Consider the following 12,465-nt stretch of genomic DNA (forward strand, 5'->3'; position numbering starts at 1 on the left):
TCAAAATGGATCGAATATTAAATGATGAGAGAACAAATAGTATTTTAGTTAGGAATATAAAAAATATTTAAATAAACTGGTTGAACATGGGATAAAGAAAAATATATTGAATAAAAAAAGAAGCTGAATATTTAGTTCCTTCGAATTGTGGGGTCCATGTGGTATATTATTTACCAAATGGTCATAAAAAAGAAAAAACACCAGGGAGACTGATCATTAATGATATCGACTCCATTTGTTCCAGAATAGGGAATACATAATAATTATTATATTCAATCCAAGTGCAAAGGAAAGATATGAAACAAGAAGAAAGTTTAGAGAAGGATAAAACATCCTGGACTGCCGCACTCCGTTGAAAGGCGTCTTTATTGTGGAAATAAAATAAAATCCAATGCAATACAGTCACATCAAATGAGGATAACAGGGACAAAGGCTAACGCGTTTCAAATCGTTAGATGCTTACTAAGCTATACAGATTTGTGCAGAGCCAGCACCTGTTTGTTCGCAGTAGGGTGGGAGCATTTGCAAAGATCCAGAGGCTTGGTGAGCAGCAATCTCTTTCTTCAAGAAAGTTTAGTTGACCAGTTTGTGCTTTAGCTTTTCCATCCAATGTTCTTATTGGATTTGAACACTGTGATGTTCTTTAATCTGAAGGTTTACATTTCCAGTGAACAGATCACACGTGCACAGTGTGAAGGTGATAGGAGTGGTTGGATAGTTTTGCTTCATACAGTTCTTAACTGGAAGATTGATGGTTTCACTGACCGTTTCACATTGGAATTGTTGATAGATGGTGAAATTTTATGAATGGAAAATGAAGGACAATAAAATCTGATGATTCATAGATTGTTGTCTTTAAGATTCTTTGAGGATTGGTACGGTATATGGATATGCAAATTGAAGATTCACAACATTGACAGATATAAAAATTGTCTTTGGGGTATTTATGCACATCGGTGGTGAGCACTGCACACAATTTTTATTGTAATTATTTAATTTTGGATGTGAGTGAAAACACATATATAATGCTAGCCAGCCCCCTGTTTATAGGTAGACTATCTGCGTAGTGGCACTTTAATCTGTATCATCATACAAGTCAGGTTGTCTATAGATCAGAGTAATTTGTCCCACAAAGCTGTAATGGAGTGCTCTGGAGTGAAACTGAGCGAATAGAACTGCCTTTAAGAAGTCAACCATCAAGCCCAAAACTCTCAGAGTCGCAGAATCGCAGAGCTGTATGTGTCCTGAACTGTAGAGTCCAAGTCTGGGAGAGGAGTGTTAGAAAAAATCTTTGGCCCAGGGTTGTATCTAGTAAGGTCCAGGAAATTCCAATCAAACTCCAATCAAACTTCTGAAGTTTTTAACAACTTGTTTAACATATGGACTCTTTGCATCACATTGTTGGTTGGTATGTGATCTGATTCCTCAAAAGGGAGTTATGTAGGTATCCCAAAATTCAAATACTCTGAGAGTGCAGTATAGCTAGCACCAGCACCAGAATCCTGGTGGTGAACACTCAGAATGCATACAACAGACCAAATGGTAGGGCTACAAACTAATAGTTTTGAAGGCCCATAGAAAAATGGAGATAGTGTTGATGTGCTGGAAAGATGGCAGCATGCAAGTCTGTGATCTGTGGAGATCCTTGAGATCCTGAGAGACTTGAAAGTCTCCTTGGTGAAGGAGGGCTATGATGCACTTGGTGGATTTCATGCAGAACTTTTGGACTGTCTTTAAATCAAGACATACAAGGCCTTCAGATGCTTTTGTTTTTGAAACAGTAAAAAAGCTGCAGTAAAAACCAATAAATCAAGAGTGGCATGGAGGTCTCTTAGCCTGAGCAAATGCACAGGTAAGTTGGACATCAGGAACCAGGGCAAAGGAACAGTTAAAACCACCTCTCGTATCCTGTCATCTGAGATGCTCTCTGTCTAAATGTCTGCAAAGGCCAACAGATGTCCAGACATTCCTGCATGATAAAGAGGACTTGCCTGCTGGCTTGAAGGATTAAGAGATCCAAGGCTTGTGACTGTTCTGGGCCCTTCCTCTAGGTATGGCTGTGGATTATGAAATTTGTGAAAAGCGAGGCAAGAGAAGACTTAGGCTTCTTCATCTGGGGTAAATGAGTATTCCTACCACCAGTGATGTAATTTATGAAGTTGTCCAGAAAAGCACCAAAGAGATGTTTACCATCAAAAGCAAGGCACAGCAAGATGTTTTACATTGCTGTTCTGCAGACCAACCAGCCAGAAATCTCCTTATATTCACAGACAGATGACTCTTTTGGGAGATAAGATAATACCAAAAAATCTATCAACACAATAATGTAGGAAAGCAAGAGCTCTAAGCACTCTGCTACTAAAGGATCAGAAAGGACTGCAGCTGGATCCTTTGCCATAAACCAAGTCCATTTCACTAAGATGAACATCATATCTATGGCAATGTGCTATGTAAGGCCTGCCAGCAAACGCAAGGATTTAGAAAGAACTTCCAAACATTTATTAGCTGGATCCTTAAACACTGGAGCATTCTTAATAGGTACATATTTTGTGTTTTATTAAGTGAAAGTAGCACTGGTTATACAACAGGAAAGGCTTGCCTTATCTTTTTCCCATCTACAGTCAGTCTCCTCCTGTGCTGACATATACTACTATAATTTTCCTACACAATTAAATTTCACCATTAGTTAATGTACAAACTTTAGCAACCACCATAGACCCACCTAAGGCCCCGTACACACGGTCGAACAAAACCGATGAGAATGGTCCGACGGACCGTTTTCATCGGTTCACCTCTGAAGTGGCCGTACGGCCTGATGTGTGTACACACCATCATTTCAAAATCCGATCGGGTCAGAACGTGGTGACGTAAAACACACGACGTGCTGAATAAAACGAAGTTCAATGCTTCCAAGCATGTGTCGACTTGATTCTGAGCATGCGCGGGTTTTGAACCGATGCTTTTCTGTACTAACCATCGGTTTGGTGTGATGGGGCATCGGTCCATCGGTTCGGTTTTGAAGCATGTTTTAAAATTTTGGACTGAAGGAAAACAGACCGATGGCCTATACACACGGTCGGTTCATTCTCATCGGACCAAACCGACCGTGTGTACAGGGCCTAACTTCTGCTGTGAACAGCTTCCACTCATCAGTCAGTCCTTTTCTAGACCAAGAGTCTGATGATGGGCTGCTCCTCATGCCAGCAGGCTGCCTGAATCTGTCAATCTTGCTTTCCTTTGATCATGTGTGGTTTATGTGTGAAACATCACATGGTGTTGTTTTGCTTTCATTATGCACAAGTGCAGTGGTGTAGTGTGGGTTGCCAGCGCCTGGGGCAAGGCAAGTAATTTGCACCCGCAGATACCACCACCCCCCCAGATTCCTCCACTCTGATCACACACCCAGATACCCCCCACCCCCAAATTTCTCCACTCTGATCACACCCCCAGATGCCCACCCGATCCCTCCACTCTGATCACACCCCCATATCCCCCACCAGATCCCTCCACTCTGAACACACCTCCAAATACCCCACCAAATTCCTCCACTCTGATCACACCCCCCAGATACCTCCCTCCCCAATCACACACACCTTTCACATCTCACCGGTCCTGCAGCACCAGGGACAGGAGGGTTAGCTGTGTCCTGTGCAGGCAGGAAAATATCTCCAATAGGACCTCTGGTGGAGGTGGCAGCTGTGGCAACCACTGGGGAGCCTCCTCCACCCTGACCTCCTCTCTCACCAGCACCCCACAGCCTGACCCCCCTCCCACACAGCATGGCACTCACTGTCTGCACACACTCGGGATCAGGATTCACCCACCGCTCCACCCTCCTCTGCATGCTTGAATACATTTTCCCTGCTTTCTCTGTGACAGCAGCTAAGCAGCAGGTAAACAAAAACTTTCACGATGCACCCAAAAAGATTGGCCTGCTGGGGGGAAAGGTATTTTAAGAATCCATATCCCCAGAAAGTGGCTGGGGATTTGGGTATTACGGACCCCCATGCTGCCCCCCAAGGCAGCTGCCTGGGCTGCCTTATGGTGGAGCCAGCCCGGGGGAACCTCACCCGCTGCCCCCTACGCTACACCACTTCAGAATGAAAATACAGTCCATCTTGCAACATGCGCTTCTCTAAGCTGTAAGATAGGTATCCTAGTAGCACATAGATGACACTGCAGTTGTACAGTAATTGCTGCTATAGGTAATACTCTATGAATCCTTTGATCTCATTTATTTTGTACTGATACATCTTTTATTATGGGGTATATTACATTAGTTGACAAACGGCATTAGTAACAGCTTTCCACCTCTCCTAACATGGTTCAAGAAGTGATGCTTGAGTTAAATTAGATGGAGATAAAATAGCTTCTTTGTACAAGAAAGGAACAGTGTGCCTATTGACTTTTCATTCCCCACTACTGACCACTGTACTCTGTGTTTCTCACAACTGACCACTGAACTCTGCATTAATTATTATTGACCACTTAAATAGTGTGTCACTTACTTTTGACCTTTTAACTTCCTCTCTATTGATACCTGAACTCTGCATTACTTCCAACTGACCACAGAACTCTTCAATACTTACTACTGACCACTGAACTCTACATTACTGCTAACTATCAAAATCTGTGTTTCTTACTACTGACCATTGAACTCTGTGTTCCTCGCTACTGACCACTTAACTCCATGCTACTTACTATTAACCACTAAACTCTGGTGTTGGTTTAAACTGGAGTGCAAAATCTGGTGCAGCTTTGCATAGAAACCAATCAGTTTCCAGGTTTTATTGTCAAAGCTGAGGTTAGGAGCTGATTGGCTACCATGCACAGCTGCACCAGATTTTGCACTCTCCAGTTTCAGTAAATCAACCCTTCTGTGTTACTTACTACTGAACATTGAAACCTGCAATACTTACTACTGACCACTGAGCTCTTCATTACTTACTACTGACCACTAAACTTTGCGTTATTTACTACTGACCACTGAACTCTGCATTAGTACTAACCACTGAATTCTGCATTACTCACTAGTGACCACTGAACTCTGCATTAGTACTAACCACTGAATTCTGCATTACTTACTAGTGACCACTGAACTCTGGTAATCTATGTGAGCTCTGAGATTTGCAAAAATGTGTACAGTAAGACCAGTAATCTGTGTGAATATGGTTGATGTGCTTTTCTTTATATGCAGGAAGGATGGTAATTATATTGGTATTTTGTATGTGACCACTGCTGCTAAATCTATAAACTGTGCTTGAATTTATTGACTGTCAATCTGTAGTGTGCAGATAACCAGAATCCATGCAAAGCTGGGATACTAACCACTAAACAGGCACACACTTGTAACAACAAAAAAAAAAAAAAGACTGCAGTGACAGATTGTTTTTTGTTTCTATCCAAATGCCCCTCCCCACACACATACACACTCAAGCTGGCCACAGATGGAGTGATTTTCTTTCCTGCAACCACGGCTTGATTCTCCTATTTACACACTAGGTGCAGTGGGACTGCATTGGGTACTAAATTTGGTTACTTAGATAAATACTAAATCCAGTTTATGACCACATACCAATACAATCATCATCTATTAATAAAATGAATAAAGCCGTTACCAAGATAAATACATTCTACAGTATAAATAGGTATAAATGTCTTTTCTCTCTAGTGTAAAACTGTACATTGTTAATGCAGATGGCTAAGCTCATACTGTGGGTTTGTGTTAGGTGCTATCAAATTATCAGACATATCATTTAATAAACTTGTTTTTAGTAGAAAAGCTATATTTTGTGGATTTCAAAACAAGGGCTAGCTGACAGTTGGTAGTCCAAGTAAACAGTCACTTTGGCACTTGAGGGCCCTTCCCAAGACATTTCAACATAGATGCCCTAGAACATGATCACAGAGCAACTAATTGTATTCCTCATTTGTGGCAAGGAAAAATATCTTACTGGCATATTGACAGCAGACACTCTTCAATTGTGTCTCTCTGAGCTTTGGTTAGAGAGCGCCCCTTGGACAGTCTGTATATAGTATGCAGGGTGGAATCTATTAGTGCTGCATAGTGCTCTGTGCCGGAAAAGAGGGGAGCACAGCGAGTAAGCAATGGGAGTACCGCAGAGCAGATATATCGGTTCAAAGCAAGAGCCATCTCAGTGACACTCAGGGAAGCCTGTAGAGAGAGGTAACTAGAGTGAGTGTATGTATTTGCCCAATAATCATGGCAGAACATGCAATTAAAAAATATTAACCTCAATAAAAATGAATGTATATTTATAAACATAGACAGGACAAACGGATACTTAGTGTTTCATGCATGAAATAGGACAAAATAGTGAGCAGAGACCAACATGCAAATGTTCAACCAATAAAACTTTAACACTGATTTGGTGAAACAAGAGTTAAACGATTTAAGGGCAAAATTATAAATAGACTGGTCAAGTAAAAAAACATGACTTATAGACCAATAACTAAACATACCATATTGTGCAAAAGTTTAAGGCGGGTGTGAATAAATGCTGTAAAGTAAGTATGCTTTAAAAAAATATATATTTTAATTGTTTATTTTTATCACTTTACAAGATGCAAAGTGAGTGGACAGAAGAAAAATCTAAATCAAATTGATATTTTGTGTGACTACCCTTTGGCTTCAAACCAGCATAAATTCTTACATTTGTGTACTTTGTACACTTAACAACGTCATGCTTTTATAGGGTTAAAGACAGGTGTATGATTAACCAAATATAGGCTTAAACTGGGTGAGAAAAAGCCAAACTCTGCTACTAAGGTGAGGTTGTGGAAGACAGTTTCATGTCACAGGTCATACACCATTGCAAGACTTAGAACAGCAACAAGACATAAAAGGTAGTTATACTGCATCAGTATGATTTATCCCAGCAAAGATTTCAAAGCAGACTGGGGTTTCAAGATGTGCTGTTCAAGCTCTTTTGAAAAAGCATCAAGAAATGGGCAACACTGAGAACCATAGATGCAGTGGTCAGTCAAGGAAACTTAATGCAGCAGAAGACATACTTCTGACTTGCTTACTTCCCTTCAACAATCGGAAGATGTCCAGCAGTGCCATCAGCACAGAACTGGCAGAAATTAGTGTGACCCAGGAACACCCATCTACTGTCCAGAGAAGTTTGGCCAGATGTGGTCTTTGTGGAAGAATTGTGGCTTAAAAGCCATACCTCCGATGTGAAAACAAGGCTATGCAACTCAACTATGCATTAGAGCGTGGGAACTGTGGTGCAGAAAAATGGCAAAAGGTGTTCTGGACCGATGAATCAAAATCTAATATATATGGCTGTAGCAGAAGGCAGTTTCTTCACCAAAGGGCTTGAGAGCAGATTAATAATGACTGTCTTCAGGCAACAGTGAAGCACAGTGGAGGTTCCTTGCAAGTTTGGGGCTGCTTTTCTGCAAATGGAGTTGGAGATTTGGTCAGGATCAATGGTGTCTTCAATGCTGAGAAACACAGGCAGATACTTATCTATCATGCCATACCATCAGGGTGGTGTGTGATTGGCCCCACATGTATTCTGCAGCAGGACAACGACCCCAAACATACAATCAATGTCATTAAAAACTATCTGCAGTGTAAAGCGATGCTTTGACCCCACAAAGCCAAAATCTCAACATCATAAAGTCTGTTTGGGATTATATGAAGAGATAGAAGATTTGAGGCAGCCTACATCCACAGAAGATCTGTAGTTAGTTCTCCAAGATGATGGAGCAATCTACCCGCAGAGTTCCTTCAAAAACTGTGCAACTGTACTGAGAAAAGTTGATGCTGTTTTGATGGCAAAGGGTGGTTACACCAAATATTGATTTGGATTTCTTTTCTGTTCATTTGCTTTCCATTTTGGTAAATGATAAAAATAAACTATTAACACTTCTATTTCTGCAAGCTTTCTTAATATACAGCATTTTTTCACACCTGCTTAAAACTTTTGTGCAGTGGTATATATTTGAATTAACTTTTAACACCTCAATTTTTCCAGTTCTGTTTTGGATGATAATCAGATATAATGACCTTTCCTTTTCACAGATGTGCACCAAGAAACCAACGGCTGCCTGATACTGCTGCAACAATCACAACATTAGGTGCTCGCATTCACTTACTACTACTTAATACACTTACTTAGATGCTTAGATTATTAAGGAGTAAACACTTGCAAAAAGAAAACAAGTACAACATTTACGCCCCATGCACATGGAGCTTAAAAAATGCAGTTTATAGAGGTGTTCGCCATTTTTTTTTTTTTTTATGCCTTTAGAAGCACCTCTATGTTAGCCTATGTGGTCATGTACACATAGGGGGTTATTTACTAAAGGCAAATCCACTTTGCACTACAAGTGCACTGCCAGTGCACTTGAAAGTACACTTAAGCCTCGTAGAACACGACCGAGTTTCTCGGCAAAAACCAGCAAGAAACTTGCTGGTAGATATTTTTTTGCAGAGGAAACCGGTCGTGTGTACATTTTCGTTGAGGAATCTGTCGAGAAACTCGACGAGCCAAAACGAGAGCAAGTTCTCTATTTCCTCGACGGGAATGGAGAAACTTGCCTTGTCGAGGCAAATGATGTGTTTCGCCCGTCGAGTTCCTCAGTCGTGTGTACGAGGCTTTGGGAGTGCAGTCGCTGTAGATCTGAGGAGGACATGCAAGGAAAATAAAAAACAGCATTTTAGCTTGCAAATGATTGTATGATAAAATCAGCAGAGCTTCCCCTCATTTCAGATATACCCCTCATATTTAAAGCAACTTCACTTCCAAGTGCACTTTCAAGTGCACTTGCAGTGCACTTGTAGTGCAAAGTGGATTTGACATTCGTAAATAACCCCCATAGGCATTTACAGGTGCATTTGAAGAAGAGGCAGAAAAAAAAAGCTCCAAAGGCATTTTCCGATTGGAGCTTTTGAGCATCAAAAATGCATGTATTTTTGCATGTGTATGTGTGTAAATGTATTCCAATGGCCAGAATAAATGAATATTCTGGCCAGTAGAATTCATTTACGTGCAAACGCCATACATGCAAAAATGCATGTAAATACACACATAATTGTGCATACATATTATAACATTAGAGATGTTTTTCTGCCAAATTCTGGCAGAAAAATGCTGCTTATTTTCATAAGCCTGTGTGCATGAGGCCTAACTACATCCTAAATTTCCTACATAAACAGGGTGATGGGACCGAAGTGCCTGTTGAATAAAAGCTGCTCCTACAGGACTTCACCGTTTTTATTCTGTATTAGTTGATAAGTGCCATAGTAAATTGTAACATATATATTTCTGTGAATAAATGCTCACTGGTATGGGCAACAATACACAACAGGTGCAGTTTTCCCCATGCTGTACATGCACATGAATCTGGTTGCATTGCAGGACAGAAACCAAACCAAGTAATACTTTTAGATAAATAATATAATAAAGAGAAACAAACATGGTCAATAATTGGCAGATTCGCAAGAGATAAATGATGATTAAACATTTCACATACTGGAAAATGGAAAGACTGACAAGAGATGGCATGCATCATTATGTAATAATTGTTATCAAATGCAGATTCACTTTCCATGTTTGATTTCATGGAAAGATTCATTGTGGAAAATCACTATGTGAAATCTATTGCTACTCTCAAGCTACATTACTGCCCAATGATTGATTGATTGAATGAATGGATGAAAGAAACTTTGAATACTATATTTTCTGTTTGGAAATATGCTTAAATAATAATTCCAAGCATTGGCATGTTATACATAGATACACTGGTCCAGCCTGGACCAAAGCAACTATGAATATCAGTGGCGACTGGTGTTTTTTTTTGTTTTTTTGGGGGGGGGGGGGCAAACATACCATCTGCCCCCCCCCCCCCCCCCGATCGCTGTCTGCTGGTCGGTCTGGCACTTACCACATCTAGGTGGCAGGTGGAGGGTAGCAGCTCCAGTGTCCTCTCCTCCATCAGGGTGGCTTCCGCTGTGCGGCTCCTTCCCTCCAATAGGATCGCCTGTTCTTCCAGTCAATCGGATGACCCACTTCCTGATTGTCCGGGAGAAGAATGAGTGCTACAATAGCGAATTGTAACACACACGGGTGGGCTCGGTTCGCATTCTCTGCACCCTGAGCCCACCCTATTTTGAAGCCTATTAGAGCCTCTAATCAGGTGCTTCCCTCCCCCCATTGCAATTCATGCATCCGGCATCCTGCAAAGGGGCCGAATGCATGGATGGGGGGGCGGCGCACGTGCACCCTTAATGGACCAGCCACCCGTGATGTATATGACAAACCTGGCCAATGCCCCTGAAGCTGTAAACCACTGAATTAGGCACTGCTACTCATGTAATCTTCACTTAGTTCCAAGTCCCGTGCTGAGCAGCCGGCTGGATGCATTGTGAATACACGTCAACCGCTCAGCACAGGCACCATTCAGAGAATGCATTGTCTGAATGAATGCAAAGCATTCTCTGATTAGACAAGGGAGAAAGCATGACATTTCTCCCCACCTCATCAAATTCTAGAATGCTTTGCATTCTTTAAGAAAATGCAAAGCATTCTCTTAATGGCGCCTGTGCTGAGTTGCAGAACTTCTGTATTTACAATGTGGGAGAGCAGCCGTCAGGTGCTGGACTCAGAAGCTAGAAGGAGATCACTGAAGTAGCAGTATTTACTACAGTGATTTTCTAGCTTTCAGCAGCATCGGTCAGGTATGTCATATACATGGTTACATTTGTCCAAGCTGGACCAATGTAACCATGTATAACATGCAAATTTCTGGAATTATTCTTTAAGGTTTATTAACGTCGCCAAATTTTTGTATCACGACAATAGTTTCCAATTAATTAACAAAAATATTTTTTTGGTGCCCTCTGCTTTCTCTGTTTTAGATTGACAGCAGCAGATAATTGTTATAATAAAGTAAGTTCTTCCTTTGAGACAAAATGCAGCAGTTGAGATGCTTAGAATGGAGTTCCGTTAGTGGTGTACCTTAGACTTACTACGAGTAATTCCAATTGCTTACTGTATCAAGTGATGCCGATGCTCTTAGGTCAGGTAAAAATGCCACCTCTAGCAGATGGAGAAGGAAGCTTTGGTCCTTGATGCCATAGACACGGTCCAGGAAAAGCACCATGGGGGCCTTGTGATCAGGGCAAAAACTGGCAGCCATGTCCGGTTCAAACACTGTGCCATCTGAAGGGAACATATAACTCATATTACAGTTCTATAAAAGACAATTAAACCACTATTAGTGCTATGAATACTGTGAGGTATTGGCTGGTAGGATTGTGGACTGTGTGCATGTAACCTAGATCGCCTGTCCTTCCAGTCAATCGGGTGACCCACTTCCTGATTGGCTGGGAGAAGGATGAGTGCTACAATAGTGAATATTCATTTGCTATTGTAACACACACGGGTGGGCTCGGTTCGCATTCTCTGCGCCCTGAGCCCACCCTATTTTGAAGCCTATTAGAGCCTCGTCGTAGTGTTTTACGTCACCGCGTTTTGGCACGGTCGGAATTTTGTCTGATAGTGTGTATGCAAGACTGATGAAAGTCAGTTTCATCGGATATCCATCGGATTTTTTTCCATCAGATATCCGATCTTGTGTACAGAGCTTAAGTTGTTCACAGGCTTATTTATATGTAAGTTGACTAATGCTTATGGCCCTCTCTGCTGCGGGAGCCTAATGCTGTGTGAAAATGCTGACTGCAGACAAAACATTAGAAAATTTACATTTGCTGCCTGCTTCAAGAGGACGCATCTTATTAGTCAGGGCCTGGCCTGAGTTTAGTTAGTGGTTCTGATGAACAGATGTTTTATTAATTTCATGTCATCAACTTGCAGTACAAAGTCCTCTTGTATTGAAAGTTCTGTTTCTTTGCTGCATTGCTAAATATCCATGCAGGGCAAACCTTCTGGGACTGTTCTCAGATGTCCCTGCCCCATGTATAGTTTACTGTGGCCAATACCAGTAGAGTATGCCCCCCTTACAGAATGTATGCATATGTACTGTATAAACTGTATAACAAATAGGGAGACTCAGGGTGTCAATATATGCTGCAGATCAAGTGTGAACTGTCACTATTGGATCTACCAGAAGACCTGAAGCATCTGACATAAAAAAGCAGGTTAGTGTGAGGTCTGGTGGACTGCTCAGTTAGCACTGTCATACCCATAAAACTCATAACAAAACTCAACATGTTCTACACTTGAGCTCCACCATGATGTGGTTGACAGGGCTGATATACTGTATGCATTACTCCAATAGGCTAGCCAAGGTTAGCATACAAGGTGTTTGATGTGTCTAAACTGCTGTTCTGTGTTCCTGCAGAAATACTGTACAGCTCTGGCATATAGTCTATAAAGAGAAAGTAATTAGAAGTACACCTCATTGTAGTAGGTAGTGATATCCTCTAGCTCCTGGGCCCTGTGCCGAGCGGCTGCCCTGCTGCATTGT

At 41.5% G+C, this 12,465-nt stretch overlaps 1 protein-coding gene across 11 annotated transcripts in view; it reads right to left on the minus strand.

Annotated features, from left to right (window-relative positions):
* LOC120920819 (ryanodine receptor 3) overlaps positions 1-12,465 on the minus strand; it is a 692,572-nt gene that overhangs the window by 306,134 nt on the left and 373,973 nt on the right. For all 11 annotated transcript variants that reach the window (XM_040333156.1, XM_040333154.1, XM_040333152.1 and 8 more), the window contains 2 exons: positions 11,029-11,198; positions 5,955-6,175 (listed from right to left, as the gene is read on the minus strand). In XM_040333156.1, the coding sequence (XP_040189090.1) occupies positions 5,955-6,175; positions 11,029-11,198 (391 nt within the window). The remainder of the gene's footprint in view (positions 1-5,954; positions 6,176-11,028; positions 11,199-12,465) is intronic.

This window comes from Rana temporaria, chromosome 13 (genome assembly GCF_905171775.1).
Source record: "Rana temporaria chromosome 13, aRanTem1.1, whole genome shotgun sequence".
In the NCBI taxonomy this organism is placed as follows: Eukaryota; Metazoa; Chordata; class Amphibia; order Anura; family Ranidae; genus Rana; species Rana temporaria.